Genomic DNA, 18,395 nt, shown 5'->3' with positions numbered 1-18,395 from the left:
GGTGACTACACCCAGCCTTACATACAACACAAGACGTGTTTGATGCAAGTGTATCATCCTGAGAGACACCCACTTGTAAATAAAAGAAAGCAAGACCTAAGGAATCAACCATTTTCTTAGTAGTTTCTTCCAGTTGCTAATTCCCCAGCTTTTAGAGGTTTGCATCAGGTTAGCAATGTGGACAGGGCCATTAGCTCTTGCTGGTTGTTCTTCTGTTAGATGGAGAAGCCCTTCAGTGTGCAGTACATCTCCCATGAAGGTGTACGTAGGTTGTGTAGAATCACCTCGCAAACTTCTTTTTGCTAAATGAACCAGATCGAGCTCTGAGACATTTTTCCAGCTTACAAAACATTTCTATAGCTTTTGACTATAATGATCCTTTGTGGCATTAAAATCTAATAATCTGCAACAAATAATAAGCCTGAACATTGTCCCAGTGAGCGATAATGGTATGTCTTTGTGCTGTGATCAGTACCTTTGGTGGTGAGTTGCAAACGCAAAGTCTAATGGGCAAACTCAAGTCTTTACACGTGAGTGCTGTGATGCTTAACTAAGACAAGAATTTGAATATGTGTTTGAAAACTTGATTTTCAAGACGGGTCAGCAACCATCAGGTTCTTTAAAAAAAAATTCTGACCAACATTGTGACAGTGGAAACAGCTACATGTTGGGTCTTCTGCAGATTTGTCCCATCCCGTTCACTGTATTGCGGTAGTCCAACCCAACATCCATTGTTGGTAGGACAGAATGTCCTAATTTTTCATTACTAAAAGGTCTATTCTGCATGTAACTTTACAGGTCTCCTGCTGTAAGTTTGCTCTACTCTGATGACTTCACCCCTCTGGAAGTATAAGTGCCTGCCTCATTGGGACATAAAATACCACACACTGAGAGTGGGAGGATTTTTGAAAGCCCACAGCTTACCTTTTTGTCTTCTGAGACACATCAGAAATTTTCCCCTGACTCCAATGAGAGCAGAGTTAGACCAACACAGGCTTCCTTTTACAGCCAGTCCCTGCAGTCACACATTTGCAAATCACTCTTAACTGTGGATATTTATGCTGCAAACATATCTTCTTTTATCAATAAACACCTTTCAAAGCCAAGCCTTTGCTATGTAACAAACTTGAAGTCAACAAGCAGATTTTAGGCATTTGTTGAAGAGCCAAAAGATATGAACATACAGTTAAGGACCTTTATCTTTGGGAGCAGTCATTTGCCATCGTTTTCCTTCTCTCTACTTATGTGTTTTAGCAGAGCTGAATGATTTTGTGTCTTACATAATATAGACTGGATAATTACCAAATGTCCCATATGTTGTAGGTCATTCCCACGGCTGTGGATGCTTAATCTCTTGTCTCCTGTTTCGCCATGAGCAGGCATCCTGCCAAGTTTTGATGCACATAATATATTGGGTAGAGGAAAAGGATTCCTTTCAACAGCAAAAAAGGAAAGGGGGAAGAAAAAAAAAAAGAGAGAGAAATGTTTTGAACTAGCAGAGCAAAACATTTTAATTGAGCTGATGATAAAAAAAAAATCAGCCCAAAAAAGTATCAAAATCTCTCACGAGATGGCAAAATTTATCCAGCTCTGAATTTGAGGGCAGGCTGGAATCTGGAGCAGAGACAAGAAATTATACAAACAGCAACCGCAGGAGAAGAGGGGGTATTTACATGAGACGTGATAAGCAGCGCAGCGCCTGACAGAGTGATTCACAGGGAAACCACTGCAGGACCGTGCGTTAGTGATTGACACTTCGGATCCCGAGGTGAAGACAGAATTCCTGAGGCTCCGACAGCCTCATGTTTGGGGGAAGGTAATGAGAGCATTTTATGAGCAAAGTAGGTCACAGCTCAGCAGGAGAGGCACGTTGCCACATTAAACTATGAAGAAGCATAGCTTCCAAGAGGGTTTCTTTTTTCCTGCAGTTATTTCACTTAGCCAAGTATAATCCGTATTTTAAGGAAACCAGGATGGTCGTAATTTATGGGTCACCCCATTGTTATTGCAACGGCTTTGTGAAAGAGGAAAGTGATTGCACTGTCTTGCTACAAAAGATGGTGATTTGGGTAAGTAAGCCCAATTGTCTGAACAATATTCTGCAAATGAATGTAAAAAATTGTATCAGAGAACAAAGCATGAGTCACACAGAATTACTCAATAAGAAACAGCAAGTCAACTTTCATAGGATTTGGGTAATGTGGATATCTCCTGAAGTTACGCCTAGCTGCAGCAGCGGTCATGATGGAGACCAGACACACAGAGCAATAAAAATACCCAGTCGTTTCAAGAGTAATAAGTAGAAAATTTCAGGTGACAAAAAACAAACCAAACCAAACCTCAGTCACATCATATTTCTGATAGCTCATGTAAACTCTGCAAAGTGAGCCCAGAAATTATCCAAAGAGGTCTGAGGAATGTGATGTTTTGCCCGCTATCCCATCAGGAACGGGAGACTAATGACAGGAATGATTGAGGCTAGATTTTGACACTTGAGAGTACATAGAGTAGGTGTAGAAAAGATTACAGTTATGCACACAGATGGAAGAAGTAGATCACTGGAGAACAGAAGTGTGACAGTATTAAGACAGATAAAGTAATTTATTTTATAGGAAACGATTATACAGTTGAGAATCATGGGGCTTTTTTTTCCATCAGAGTGAAAAGGAGAGAATATCTGATTTTCTTCTACTGATCCACAAGATGTGTCATGTGCTTCTGACGGTGTCAGAGAGAAAGAAAATGGTTTAGAGAGTGGGCGAACATTTGGATTTCTACCTGACTGACAATGTGCAAGTCAGGGAATTGGCCCAGCATCAATGAGTATCTAATAAATTTTGGCAGTAAATACTGCCAACACTGCAGGAAAATGGTCATGTAACAGGTTCAGAATCAACACATTGTCCTATATTTAAAGGGCCACCACTGAAATGAATAATAATTTTACTAATTCCCTGTCCCAGGCTTCCCCCTGTAGAAGCTGGAACAACTTCTGGGTTTAGGAGTGGCTATTTTCCAGTGTTTCTCAGGGTTCACTTAATCTAGTGACCAAACATAAAAAACCCCAAAATGCTGGCAGTCACCCACTGGGAGTTACCCAGATCTCTTTTGGGAGAACTTCCTCCCAAATCTGGCAAAATACGGTCTTTAGCTCTGAATTACAGGATTTCGTGTTGCTTTGCAGCAGTGACACCATGCACAGACCAGAAGGTGTTCTGCGTCGGGGTACTAACGCTTCTGTCTTCTGCACCAAGTAAAGGCATGCCTAAAGCAGGGTTGATTTCAGGTTTCTAACATCAGAATGGTTTGTATTCCAGCACGCTGAGGCCAACCCAGGAGTTTCACGTAAATTAAAAGACTAAAACTGAAATTCTATTAGAAAAGGATGGAAGGAAAAAAACTTTTAAGGAGGAGAAGCAGCTTGAGGTAGCTCAAAATTACTTCAGAAGTTAATTGACTTAGAAGTAATTGGCAATACTACTTAGGCACCAGGTAAGCAATTATTTATTTTATAAAGTAAGAGCTCAAAGGTATGTTAAAAGTGGAGGGCAGAATACTTGTACAAAATATATGGGTTTTTTCCTGCTGATCTTCCATAGTGTTATCTGTAAAACACATCCAGACAGTACAAAGGTATCAGATGCTTTCAAAGTCTTTCTATATTCTTCCTCCGTACATTAGAGAGAGAGTCATCAAGAGCTGAACAAATTATCAAAGAAATGTATGTGCCCAAATTCCCTTCATTTCAGTAGTCTACATATTTTCCGAGAATCTAAGTCCGGGGATACCAGATGGTTGTTTTTCTCAGATATTTAGGCACCTACACATGCAAATAGGTGCCCAGCAGTATTTTCAAGCATGTCCAAACACTTCACTCTCTAAATAACCATTAAAAATATTGATGCAATGTTTTCATCCTATGAGATTTTTCTAAAATATCGAAGGGAAAAATACTTCTATGGAAATTTGTCAGTAATTGAAAAGATGCGCGCCTCCAGGCTACAGAGTGGGTACCACATCGGTCGTGATATTGCAGCCAAATGCAATACTAGAAAGGGCAAAGCAATGACAACGGCTCTAGGAATAACCTGGCACTGGGAGAGTTAAAAACTCCAGTTAAAGCTAGATAAAAAACTACAGCCAAATTTCTTTGTATCGCAGCCGTGCTGTTATCACTGGCTGTGCACACAAGGCACCTGCGCTCCCGAGGTTCAACAGCCAAACGTCTCCGGCCCTCTCTACTCTCCAGGATTCCCCAAAAAATGGATGGGGACACAAAAATACACTTGGGAAGGCTGATTTTAAGAAATTCAGCTGAAATTTATCCTATAAACACTCAGCAAAGAGTCTCAAACCGCAAAAAGAAAAGACTGAGGCAGCTCAGAGTGGAGACGACCAGAAGTATAAACGCTAAACAAAAATACCAAGATTTATCCCCCTCTTTCTATGAACATGGATTTTGTGTACTCTAATGCCAGCAGAGCTCTCTGTTAAACCAAACAGCCTGGGCTGGGTTTTATTAAGGAGGAATAGGGTGTTACTTTGGTTCTTAAGAAGAATATATGTTAAGAAGAATATATGATAGGTTTTGTCCTAGAGATATTTTTAGGTTCCTGACACTTCAGCAAATTAGTTTACAGCAAAATACAAAGGAAGACTGTCTTGGGGAACAATTAGAGAGTTTTAAAATGCAATAAAAACTTACAGGGAAAAAATCTCTTAGCTATAATTCATAGTTTTGTCTCAAAGGGATTTGACAGAATTTTATGACTTTGGTCTTCTAAAGGATGAGTTTCTTAACTTCATTAGTCATTTTGCTTAATTTTAAATATGGATGCCACAAGAGATAAAACCCCAGCATTTTAAAAGGGGCAGTCCTTCTTATATTTGTTAAAATTGCCCTACTGAAGTTCAGTTCACAAGTTCAGTTAAAGAGATTTTATGGCAGACAATCTGTTATAATTAATGAACACTCATAATTAACAGCTGGCCTGATGTAACCTCTGAGAAGGATCACAACCTTTCTCTTTAAGATCTCAACGTAGTAATTTCTCTTCACAATCATAACCTTTCTCTCTACTTAAAAATTTAGCAATGGGTTAAATGATAGCAAGATAGATAATTCCACTATTAATCAAAGTTAAAAGTTCTTTAGCTTGCAGTTCTCGGGGACCGTACTAACTGTTCTGATTCTAAAGCATGAATTTTAATAACAACACCGTACTCTATTTCTCACCAGCATAGGTTCAGAACTAATTAAAATACAATGGGAATGTATTTGCCTCTACCTAGGCAAGGAACATTACTGAGTAACAACATCTTCCTGCATTGTCTCAAAAAGAAACAGCACTGGATAACACTGCTTTCCTCTGCAAAGTCAAAAGTCAGGTGAAGTTTTATCTTACTAAGCACGGGCATTATTTGCAAATATTTCAAGGGGCTGAGATTTGAGGTATTCCTATTTGCTTTATATTTCATGCAGTTTCCCTTTTACAAGCACTGCCATAGATGTGAAAAAGATAATATTGTTATCCTAACTGATACTGGTTTTTGAGTTTTTCAAATTTATTTCCATGAAGTTATGGCAATGAAATTAAAACCAATTTGTTTGCTCCATGAAAGAGCAGATGTTCCAGAAGCAATAAGATTTTAGATTATTAAAATAACCCTTGTCACATGCTGATAGATTTTCTTTCTTAATCTATTCAATAAGCATAAGTTTCAGACCATCTTTGCGGAGGGCATTTGACAGCTTCCCCGGGTGGTGGCCAGGGAACACCAGGATGCTGCACACTCACAGAGGAGCCACCACCCTACGATGGAGCACCCCTCCAAGGCTTCCCAAAGCAAGGGTTGTTCCAGCACAGTGCAGTCCCATCCCATTTGGCAACCGTGGGCAAATTGCCTTGACTAATAATAATTACAGTCTTAGGCAATGAGAGCCAAAGACACCGAGCCATCAGAGTTAATGAAGAGGGTGAAGAGGACTTACAAGGTTAAGCCATGCCAACAGGAGAACCGAGAAGATGAGCAAGAGTGGTTTCCCCTCCAGCAGACGTTGCGGGCCGGGCTTGCCGCACACAGATCTCTTTTCCCACCTCTGCCTGGCAGCTGGGCTTTCCTCTTTCTTCTGGCTTATACAAACACACAAATAAAAGCAAACCTTGCTTCTCCATAAAGGCCTGACCAGTGACCTCCCATAGAAACAAGGAGGGGGTGCTCCTAGGCTTATGGGGAGCCTTAGAAATCTGAAACATGAGAAAAATTGACCGATTCCGTCTGATTGAAGGCTGGGCCTGCTCCGGGCAGGGACATTGCATAGTCACTTACGTAATTAAATGGAGCCTAAATATAGAGTGCTGATAATACATATCAAGTCCTTCTCCAGGATTCAGACTCCACCACAGAAGAAGGAATAAACAGACACAGAAACCTGACGTACAGACCTATCAGCCTTTCTTCCCCCTTTTTAGGCGAATACGTTCGGAGAGCAGTGCAAACCTTTCAGATCAGCTCTGCTGTAGGAATCAAAAGTACAGCTTTGCCCTTTCCTTGTGCATCCGCAGGTGGTTTTGGAGAGCAGAAAAAAGGGAAGAGGCTGTTTGTCTCAATGAAGGATTTAATCCAAAAAAATTGAAACAAATCCTTCTGTTCTGCCATCCTACAGGTGACGGATTTCAGTCTGGGAGAGAAGAGCTCAGCTGACGGAAGCCTTGGCTCTGCTGGGGACCGACAGCGGCCAGGGAGCCCGTCCCCCGCCGCGGGAAGGCACCTGCCTCCAGGGCTGCTCCGCCTGTTTTACGGAAGGTTTCTACCTTAACACCAAAAAGACCGTTGAGTTAAAAACAACGAGCAATGTGATTTGTTGAGTCAGACTGTTACGAGTGACAAATTAGAAATTATAACACTGTTTTTCTTTATCACGCAGCACACAAACAATTAAACTCCCCAATTCCCTGGCCTGCTGAGGAACGCTCTGTTCCATTTTCCTTTAATTTTTTTGCAGTCATAGGTGGAAATATGCCTTAAAGTGGTAGCCAGCCACACTGGGAGTCTGGTAATTCCCAAAATAAAGTTTATCTAAAACTCTGAAGTTTATGCCCAGGCTGAGAAGGGCGATGTGCTGCTCTCTAATTTGATCTGCTGTTCCCATCGCCGAGGGGCACCCACGGACCTGCAAGTCAGCCCCGTTTATATGATCGCTGATTCTCTGAGCTAATGCTGTAGGCAGGCCGAGCTCACACTGAGACCAATAATAAATAACCAACCTTGAGCAACACATTTGCTTTATTAACTCACGTAAGCAGGGAGGCACACGCGCAGCAAACCCTGATGCTGCTCGAGGCGAGGATTGCCGGGCTGGGCAGAGGCGCGGTGTTAGAGCAACGGGATGAACGTTCAACCTCCCTGAGAGTGTCGACACCTATTAAGATTTCAGCTCCATCATTCCCAGGGTTCAGCTCCCTCTTCCACCCTGTTTTAGATGGTTCTTTAGTCTTTTTTACCACATCAGAGCACCTTGCCACCTTCAGTAATTAATCCTCCAGACCCCTGCAGGGTAAAAGAAACTTCCATATGTATGTCTAGGGGATCACCTAGGTTTAATAACTCACCCTCATTACTTGCTGTTGACTCCCCTCAAAATTTACAATCAATACGGACATTAAAAAAACAAAGCAAAAATCAATAACCAGAGAAGAAAGAGGAACCCTGTCTACCCAAGCTGTCATCTGCTGTCTGACAGCCACAGCTTCCCATCGCTGACAGGCCATGCCCAGACACCTGCAAGAAAGGAGGAAAAATTTCTGACACCAGACAGGTGGGTTGTACAAGCAAGAAGCCCTGAATAAAGACAGGATCCGCTAATAAAAGAATCCTGTGATGATCTGTGAAGCTTCCCAAACAATCCTTGTCTCATCCCAAACACCTAACACTGGCAAAATTAAGGTAGGGAGAAGCAGAGCAATGCCAGAGGAAGAGGATTCCTAGCTGAGAGTCCAACTCTTTCTCAAAAGAAGATGGGGACACCCCAGCCCCTCCTGATCCGAATTCCCTACAATGAAGCTAATATTATGGTTAAACATGAAGTTTTACAGCATACCAGTGGAACAGGAGGAGGAGGGTTACACATACAGGTGGGATGTGTTTTGTGCAGCAGAGGGACTCATTCTATTGCCTTTGAGAAGAGACATGAATAGGAGAGAGATGAAAAGCACTATTCCCACAGCCTCCCCAAATCTGCTTCTGATCCCCAGAGAGTATATTCAGGACGGGACAGACATTGCCTTCTATTCACATTGCAGGTGGGTAAGGGAATGCTAGACCAAAAGCAAAACGTATTCAAAACTAAAACCTCACAGCGAGTTGTAACACTTTGTCCCTTCTTTTCTTAACCAAAATTCAACCCCCAATAATTGGGGTTAAACGCTGGCAATCCAGACACTGCCCCCCAGCACGTAGCCCTGTTAATGCACATACCTGTTCTTGGACGTATCTCCCTGGGCAGCGACAAGCTGGACCAGGAACCAGCCCCGGGGAGCACCGTCGTGCTGCCGAGACAGGACTAACACGGCCACAAGCTAACGCGTGCAGGCAGCCCGCAAAGCAGCAGCCCGTGCCCGAGGGCCGAGCTGACACACGCCTGGGGACCTGGGCGCAGCCTTGCTCCTGCCCAGAGCTGGGCTGTTGCGTCGGTGTTCCCTTTCGCACCCAGCTCAGCTCACAAACCAGTGCCTCATGACTAGAAATCAGCTCTCTAAGAGTAAAGGAGGTACCAAAGACAACCTTTCCCTACAATTACACCTTTTGCTTTTACCTCCAGAACACCCTCCTGCTCATGTGCTACACGCGAGGACATACTGATGCTGCATCCCCCGGAGCATCACTGGACGCCCACCCATGCGCTCCTGGCTGCACGAAACTCAGTTGGGCTTTCCCTTTTATATACGCCAAGCAAGCTATTGCAAAGAGAAAATGAGGGGTTTTTTCAGGAGACAGGGAACCCACATACCTACCACACAAGGATACAAAACCTTTCGCTATGGGTGAAGCTCCTGGCACTGCAAAACCCCACTGAAGCTCTGTCGAGCTGCTGCAGCATGCTGGAGCGGCGATGGGAGGGCAGGGAGGCTGGGACGCTGCCACTCTTCACCAGAGTTATCTCCCTACGTCCCCCTGAGCAGGGGCAAAGCTTACCTGGACAGCAGGAGGTGCGGAACAGTTAATCCCTCTCCTCCTATGGAGCATGCCTTGGTGAATCATGATGCTCCTCACGACCCAGAGGGGAACGAGGAATTCGGACGCAGCCCTGATAAAATGCACACAAACTCCCTTTTTCACAGACTTCTCTGGAACCTTTCTAAATGCTTCTGCTTCAGCTGGTGCAAACATGCCCCAAGAAACCTAATGTTAGAAGTTCGTTTTAAATAGCACGCACGAGCTCATTTGAAACAAAATATTTTCAAGACGTCTCTGCACTTGGGCCAATTTCTTCAGGCATCCAGCCCCATATTTAAGCACCGAAGGCAAGATCCCCAGATTAGATGTCTAGTGCTTAGTTTTATGCCCTCGCATTTGACAATAATGTCCTCAATATCTGATTCTCAGGCACCTGGAAATACGTATTTTCCTTTGGAGTGATTAAAAAAGGAAATAATCTCTGTATATTATTCTTATTTTCTTTCCTTTATATGGTTTTAAGGTTGCTTTTATGCAGCACTGGAAAGTTACAGCCCGTGATTTGTTGCATTCTAGGCTGCTAATAGAAACATCCCCGGACTGCCGCTCACTCCTAAGAGCAGAAGGATCGTAACACAGATTGTAAATGGTTGCATTACTGAGAAAGATAATGTTTCTTTCCACTTTCATTTCCCTCGGTTGATATTTATCGTGGTAAGGGTTGCGTAAGCATAGAAGAGATCATGCATTATTTACCAGTCCAGAAATAGGGAAAGGCTCCAGCCTTTCCCAGCGCGGCTGAACCCCGAGCAGTTCCCACCTGATTTGCATCGAGTTTGGTGGTAGCTTGGCTGAAGGATTGTTAAAGCAAATGCTATCGCCCTGCCAGCCAGGAGAGCAGCAGCTGAGTGGTGCTGAGGGTCACAGGCTCTGTTTTCCCTTCTTTCTGCTCTGGACCGTTTATGTCACTATTTCATACTATGGCAAGACCGGACTGAGCTCAGGCCAGAACTGCCACCAAGTCACCACGACCGTCAATAAATTCCTTGGGGTCAGCTGGGGCTCCAGGAGGCTCCAACATCTCTGAGATGAAATTTCTTGCTCTTGAATGTAGCTGGGGGAAGACATGCCCATACGGGAGGGTGAGGTAGGAGAGGTGGAGAGCCTGTCCAGCCCCGGGATGGTCCCCGTGATGCCACCAGGGCCAGCGGTGCTGACCCAGCTTCCAAACGCACCAAGAAGTTGCAACACCGAGAAATTTATTATTGTTTAAGTCCAGGCAGTGTCAGAGGCTCTGTGTTTGCCTTGCAGCACCATTGCCAGCGTACATTAAAAAACCAACAAAACAAGTCATTAAATGCTGGAAACCTTAAAAAAAAAAAAAAAAGAAAAAGAAAACAAGCAACAATAACAACAAAGCTACTAAATAAGAAATACATTAATGAGGAAAAATTGCAAGAAACTGAAGACTTCAAATGTTCATCCAAATGAAGGAGAACAAGGGGAAAGGATCAGCTCTTCTTTTTGTGACTAAGGTATTATTTATGGCAATTTAGCTTTTTTAAGATTAAGCCTGGATACAGTGCTGCAGAAAACACATCTGATTTACTCCCAGGGCTTCTCACCAGTTTCCGTATCAGCCTCAGCCAGCCAGCCAAAAAGCAGGAGGAGTTCTGTGCACTCCCGAGCCCGCGTGCTCACAGGCTGCTTGTAAAACACCCGGAGGATTTATCCCAGCGCCGGGCGGTTCGACCGTGACCATTAGCAATGGTTCTCAACCCAAACCGCTAGCACTGGAGCTGAACTATTGTATCTTCCGGGCAGAAAACAAATCTTGCAAGAATGAGAGATAACATTTTTGTGGGAGCAAAAGGGAAAAAATAAAGAAAGATTCCGGCTCTGTGTCCGCATGCAACCTGCATGTGAAAAGGGGTGGAAGGAGGAGGCTGAGAGGGGCACCCCGTGTTTGCAGGGAAGGGACACGCAGCCACACCAGGCTGTGCAGAGGCATTGACCTGGCAGAGCAGACAGCCCGCTTGTCCCCTCCCAGCAGTGAGGTGACCGTCCCATTGATGTGACGGTCCCATCCACCCCCGGGGACCCCTCTGATGGCTCAGGGGCACGCTCCCCACAGGCTGGAGGGAGGGAGGGAGGAGAGGATGAGCACACGGCCACCAAGGAGCCACCCATGACATTCATGTGCATCTTTTGTGGTATTTTTTCCCCCTCTTAGAATGTTGGTAACATTTGCAGAGAAGCTGTTTATAACAAACTTTTTGTTAAAGTATGTGAAACATTAAGACTGTCCGCGCTATTTATAGGACTCAGCCCCCAGATGCCTTCCTGCTTTTCCTACAGACTAATAAAAACAATACAGTAAATAAATAAAAAAGGATGCGAAGTTTGGTTAAACTCAAAAAGAGTTCAGGGAGGAGAGAGCTGAAGACGGGATGGTCCTGGGAAGACATCCAGCCTTCCAGACATCCATGCCATGCTGCTGCCCACAAACTCTCCTATTTCAAGGAGACATGATAGGTAAAACAGTTGCAAACTATATTAGCTTTTTTATGGCTCTGTTGATTTTTCCAACCCCCGTGCTGGCTGCCTGCCTCAGTGTCCTGTTCTTTGAACCCACACAGAGTAAATAGGTGTAACTGCTGCGGCGCTGCGGGCAGGAGACGCGTCCCCAGGAGCAGCGTTAGGTAAGGCAGGGAAAGACCCCCAGCCTCCCCGGGGAGCAGCGCGAGGAAGAGCCGCTCATGTCCGCTGAAAAAGGGGGAAGGGGAAAAAAAAAAAAAAAAAGAAAGAAAAAAAATCAGCAAAGCCTTAGAGGAAGATCTCCTTGTGAATTCAAAAGGTCCCCAAGACTTGGAGGTAAACGCAGGGATGTGACAGCCGCCAACCGCCCCAGCAGACTTGCTGGAGGCACGAGGGGTTTACCTGGAGCCTGGCAGGAGATGAGGAACACGCCGACCAGGGCCTCAGAGGGCATTGCCCTCTAGCAGAGACTTTATTTTATTTAAATCTAACTGACTGGAATATTTCTCCTCTCTTCATTCCCCCTCTCCCACCAGAAACATTAGTTATGCTAACTGAAACGTTTAATCACCCGGACTGTTGGCTGCAACGTCTCATCACGTTAAAGCAGCTTTAACGTTTGCTGGGATCAGCACCCTGGGACTGGAGAACCTGTTCCCCCCTTCCCCCTGCCCAGTTACCACGCACTCCTCTCGCCCCCGGCCCTGCCCCCTGCTCTTTTTCAAGTGGCAGTGCGTTAAAATAAAAGTATTAATGGTGCTTATCTGATGCACGGGAGCGAGAGATTGCGAGCGCGAGCTGGCAAGCAGCCAGCAACTAATGGCATAAAAGCAATTTGATGAAAAAAAAATTAACATGCTAATTGTCAGGCTGGAGAAGGTGCTAGGGACCATGGGGGGGGGGGGGGCGCGGAAAAAGACATTTTCTGATCCCTCTAAATTTTAACAATAAAGGTCTGAGGAAGAAAGAAAGGTTTTGATGCAATTTTCTTCTTTTTGTCCCATTCTCTGCTACCCTCCCCCAGCTCAAAAACCTCTAGCCAGAGCCTCAGGCACTCACAGGGATTTATCGGAAGATCTCTTCCTTTTTAGCATCGTGTCACTGCCAGATGCACCACGGGCTGCAGAGCCGGTCGGCACCGCCACGCGGTTCTCCCCTTCCCACGGTACCAAGTGACGCTGCGGTGGAGCTTCTGTCGGGGGGAAAAAGTCACATTTGACAGAACCCTGCACAGTCCCACCTCGCAGCCCGGCTGAGCCAAGCACAGAGAGGAGGTTTCCGAAGAACTAACCCCCCTCCCATTTACAGGGAGGCTTTTCTGGTGTTTCTTTGTTAAACAAAGGGACACTGGTTAATTTTAATTTTTTTTTTCATTTATTTTTCTCAAAGCACTCGAAAGGAGTACCTGGAAAGCTCAAGCAGAGACCTCAGCCTCTTAACATTGGCTCCACAGCGCACCGTTAACTGGGATTAAGAAAGTCAACTAATGCTTCACAGCACCGGGATTTCAACAGCACGGAGCCTCCCGAGGCAAAGAACCGCGACGGCACATTCAGCAGGATCTCAAAGCAGCAGCTGCCTCTCCCCGCAGATGCCATTTAACCCCGGATTTGTGTGCATCCCACCTCTGAAACTCAGCTGGAAATCCACCGTGCCTCCCCGTCACGGACAGTGAGCACTGCCAGCCAGAGCCTTGGCTCCCTCTGCCCGGCACCGGCGCTGGATCCGGGAGAGCCCTCTCCCATGCAGGTGGAGCGGCGGCACGGGGCTCCCAGCAGATTCCCGGAGCTCCCAGCCCGGCCCGGCTGACCAGCAGATGATCCAGCGCATTTCCCCAAAAGAGGTGTGCTGGGGGAACGGGGGCCAGGACACGAGGTACCGGTATCATTTTTGATTAATATTTGTGGATGAATGCTGTAAATATGAGCCAAGAAGATTTAAAAGAAAGTCACTGAGCCATGCAAGTGAATTAATTTGCTTTTAGACAAAATGCGGCTGGTTTTCAGCCTTTTGCAAGCAGGAACATTATTCCTTTCCTATACCAAAGACTGACTGCGTTTGCTCTCCTGCTTTACTTCTACCGTGGAGGAAATTTAAGCAAGAACATGTATAGCGAATTGCTAAATTCAACCAGTGCCACTGAAGCTCACCTAATCATTCAGACCAACACGCCCTACCTGAGCGGCACACCGAGACCCGTGAGCTCCTCCGCTTTTTACATGTCGACAGCCAGGGTGCTAAAAGAAGGGGAAATAAATAAGCCAGACCTGGTGACTTACATCATTCTGTTTTTCTTTCTGCTCTTGACTGTGACACTCATTGTGCTCTTCATAAACTGCCAGCTGAAAAATTCTTTTTTTGCTACTCTTCCTTACGACAGATCGCTCAGAGAAGCGAGGAGCCCGTGGAGGACACAAGCTGTCTGACACTAGAGGAACTATGTCTTACAACAGTAGCAGGCACCAGAAGCCCTGTGCAATAAGGCGTTATTTCCATATGTCAGTGAATGGATTTGACCCTCTTGAAAGTAATAGGCTGCATCGCAGGAAGAGATTGCTGAAAAATATGCTGTACGCAAGTCAGAATAGCTGTAAATAAAAAGCTCTGTTATGAACTGGAGAGAATGCTTTAGCAAATTTATACAGTTCTGTGCAAAAAATTGCCCCCTGATTCCAGATTAAGCTCTGTATGTATGCAAATGTCATCATCCACCCATTCAGTGTCCATACAAGGATATTTGCATTAACAACAATCTCTGATTTGGGCATCTGGTGGAGCTTGTTACCCATGTTTATGAAACCATAGCATCAAATGCAAAAAACACAGTATATTTACCTAACAGCTCCACGGCGAGGATGAGTTTACTTTCCAGACCCGTTTCTCTCAACTGCTGGGGAAACTGCGTGGTAATGCAGCGGGAGTCCTGCCAGGCAGGAGGAGAAAGCTGAAAATGTTTATTTAGGCTTTTGATTGTGATTCTGTTAAAGATGGTTTTGATGTTTTACTGCATCATCGAGCAGGTTTTAAGTTACCAGTTATGTGAAACACTAAATACCTAAGCAATTTGTTTTCAACTTTCTTTGGCTACAAAGGAAATTATTCACCACGGCATGATACCAAAATAATCAGGATGGGGAGAAAGAAGGAGAAAAAATAAATATCATTGATAGCATGTAAACTAATGAAAGGGGAGAGCAGAGTGCTCCGAGTTCAGTAAAAAAGTAGGTAACTTCTGAAAGCCATAAGACACAGTTTTATAGGGGTAGTTGCTTTAATGCACAATATCCCCACTCCTTGCTCTTTATATAAATCTAGAACAATTAGAAGCATGCTTTATCAATATGGCAACGGTTTGATTCAACATTGGTCACTGGCAAAAAACACCAGTTTAAATTACTAGCTACCTGATTTTGTTCTAAAAGCCTCTGCTGAACCTCGTTAGCTGACATGCTGTTTTATAGATGCTGATTTTTAACAGACTTGCAGTTAAGCACAATTCCAGATCCAACTGCATGAACCCCAGAACAGTATTTCTATTTCCCACAAACAGTGGGCAAAGGGCTTTTTTTTTTTTAATCCCAGTAGCTCAACATACAACTGAATTGCAGCTACCCAGAAACACAGAGTCCTAACCCCTATTTTTGCTCCAGTTTTTGCTAGTGGATCATCTATCAGAAGAACGGGGTTCAAGTGGTGTCAGATGCTGTGCCCCTAAATCTGTTCTTAACGCGCAGAGTACAGCAGAAGTGCTGGGTGTGTATATGTACGTAACTTATTTAATCCAAACGAAAAGATTTTACAATGCAATTACACACATACAGGCTCGCATTCAAACACACAGATAAAGTGTGTATACGTGGGAGCCTGTTTGTAAGCTTTTTTTACACAGGAATTGCACAGTTGGTAACACTTCCATGTCATTGTCTTGGTTACCATGTTTTATTATGCTCAAGTAAGTTAAACTACTATATAACATGCTTAAATATTTTATTCCTCAATAGATGGCCAATTTTTATCTCTTCTGAACCAAATTTAACCGATGTAATTCCAAGTAATTACTCTAATGTAGAAAGCGAGAATAAATTCAAGTGTGTTTATCTCAGCCCTTTCTGAATAAATCAAGTTTTATCAAATCAGGCATTTCTTCTTTATTTTTAAGTAACAACAGCTTGTTTTCAGCTATCAGCCATGATGAGTTTGGTCTAAGAATTTCTGCTAGCAAAATCTTCAGGACCTGAAAAAGCACATGTTGCATTGCACCTTACTGTACTTTATTTAAATGTTCAAGAATAACCCTGGAACAATCCTATTTTTCCCCACAGCCCGATAGTTGGAGTAATACCCCAGAAGAACCTGTATGCTCAGCGTGCTAGCTGATTTACTGGGAAAGCTTTTATGCACGCCCTGTGTTGCTCTCATCACTACTCAGAATCACTTCTATTGCAGAAGAAGGTTCTAATAATGATGTTTTAACAATGTATGAAATGTATGTATAGAAAACATCAAATATATTCTCTTCCACCAGCCCCAAAATTCAAGTTGACCATAAAATCCACTTCCCGACCCCAGGCGTGCCAGGAGAGGGACTCATAACTGGTTTATTAGGTGCATGGCACACGCGGGGTCCCAAATGTACACTCCACCCCCCCATGCCAGTCACACGCCTGCCCTGACACAACTACACCATTCACTGTGTCTTTACAGCAAACCCCGCCTTCTCAAGGTGCCTTTCGAAAAAGCCTCCTGACACCCGCAGCCCCGCCGCAGCCTCCTGCCTGACGGCTCCTCTGCAGGCAGGCTGGAGGTCGAAATGCCAAAACACGAAGGACGAGTGAAACACCAGAAATCCGGGACACGATGCTGTGAGAAGAGGGGTGGCCCCAGTTCAGAGAGACTCTTAATTATACGCTTTGCTTTCGAAGGATGAGTAGCTCCCATAACACTTTGGAGAGCATCCATACACTTAAAATACCCGGCTATGTGCTCTGCTGAATCAGGACCCGCGTGTTAAATAAGGTTTTAACTCCTCTTCCTCTGGGCCAGGGAAACAACTCATCACTTCCGCCTGGAAGCAGCGAGACTTTTCGCATCTGATGCCAACAGATGATGATTATTATTGTTATATTTCAGTCTGTTGGCTTTAATCTCTTAGTTCATGGCTGGGTTTGAACCCAGCTGCCCGAGCTGTTGGCACAGACGCTGCCCGCGGGGATTTTGCTGCCGTGCTGGCACCGAGTGACCGAGGAGGAGCCGCCAGCTCTGCAAGAGCACCCCAAAACTGGGAGCTCACTCATCCTGTTGCTCTGCCTGAACACCAGGTTTGTTAATATTTTGGGGACCCAGCAGGACCCATCTTTCTTCTCACATTTCCCACCTGCACCTACAGGGTGGAGGGCTTTTCTATGGGCATTCACCCTCCCGCATTTCCCTTTCCCCCAAGCAAAATCCAGGAGCTGAGCGTTTTCTACGTGATGGCCACGTGGCCATCACAACTGATGCCTGGAGAGGACTCATCTGTAAGACTTGCAAGTCTGTCAAACTACACAGCAAGGCAAAAGGCAAAGAATAAATCCCAAAAGCTAAGTATTTCACACTATTTGGGATGCCTCAGGCTGGTAAATGCCCTGGTGCCGCCTGTCAAAGCAGAAAGCAAAGCTGCATTGCATGATCACACTCTCCAAACCGGTGTCAAACCACAAGAGCAGCATCAATTTGTAACTGCACTTGCTCTAATGAGTTTTCTTCTAGTAGCATCTTCAAAAGAAATGAAAAGCCCTTATCCCAGGGCACCACTTCAAAACAGGAATCACCAGGACAAAGGCTCCTCCACAACTCAGCTTCCATTAAGAAAAGAAAGAAAAGGCTGAGGGCTTACGCAAAGCCGTTAGCGAGTGCTAACAAGAGCGAGGGTTTAGTTATACTCCTCCCGAGTTCTTTCTGTCCTTCCAAACTTACAAAGAGTCATTTCAGAGACCCGATCCCAGCAGACGTGTTGGGCAAGAGGTTTGGTTCTGCTCTGCCAATGCCCAGTGTCCCTCCCCGAACGCTGCTCTGACCATGGTCCTTGTTCTCCTAAACCTTTTGAGAGCCAGGAGGTTTGTCTACCTGGCAGTCGGAACATTTAAAACACCAGCAGATACATCAGACTGAGAAGATGAAAGGAAGATACCGTTGGACTCTGTTCACAGCACATTGGCTTTAGGAGGTTGTTTCTTCCGAGCCTTAACTCACAGGACCCTGAGCAAATACAGAAACTACAGGTATAAGCAAAGAAGTTTGGTTTAAATCCATTAATCCATATGGAAAGTCTCCTGGGCAGCAAGTTACACACACGGTCACATCTTTGCAAGTGTTTTTCCTCCTCTCTCCCTCACTTCTACCGCCCCGGCAAGACGAAATCCCTCCCTGCAGGGCTGAGCGTTTGCCCAGGCAGTGCCTGTAGCACCACCGGTGAGCCATCCCCATGGATGCAACCAGTTCACTCCTAAACTTGCACTCCCAGGTTCAACATACTATATTCACCTCTGATTTCTTATGGGAAACTTAAGGAGAATTCCTTCCATAAAGATCTTTTAGAGTGAGACTGTTCACCAGAGACCTGAAATCTCAGAGGTCTCAGGAAAGCTAGGCTCCATTGGGCTCGTACAGAAAAGAGCCTATTTTGTCTGTTGTGCATGGTC

The 18,395-nt window shown here is 44.8% G+C and overlaps 1 protein-coding gene across 1 annotated transcript; it reads left to right on the top strand.

Annotated features, from left to right (window-relative positions):
• Positions 1–13,531: 13,531 nt before the first annotated feature.
• On the top strand, positions 13,532–14,141 carry SMIM32 (small integral membrane protein 32). Its single transcript, XM_075163918.1, has 2 exons — positions 13,532–13,590; positions 13,763–14,141. The coding sequence occupies exons 1-2, from the start codon at positions 13,532–13,534 to the stop codon at positions 14,139–14,141; spliced, it is 438 nt and encodes a 145-aa protein (XP_075020019.1).
• Positions 14,142–18,395: the final 4,254 nt, after the last annotated feature.

Source organism: Calonectris borealis, chromosome 15 (assembly GCF_964195595.1).
Source record: "Calonectris borealis chromosome 15, bCalBor7.hap1.2, whole genome shotgun sequence".
Taxonomy (NCBI): domain Eukaryota; kingdom Metazoa; phylum Chordata; class Aves; order Procellariiformes; family Procellariidae; genus Calonectris; species Calonectris borealis.
Note: the sequence above shows the minus strand (reverse complement) of the source record. Positions and strands in the feature narration are given on the sequence as shown.

Coding starts and splice junctions, on each gene's coding strand:
- SMIM32 (XM_075163918.1), top strand. CDS start 13,532: ATGATCCAGCGCATTTCCCCAAAAGAGGTGTGCTGGGGGAACGGGGGC. Junction 13,591..13,762: donor AACGGGGGCCAGGACACGAG/GTACCGGTATCA, acceptor CCTATACCAAAG/ACTGACTGCGTTTGCTCTCC.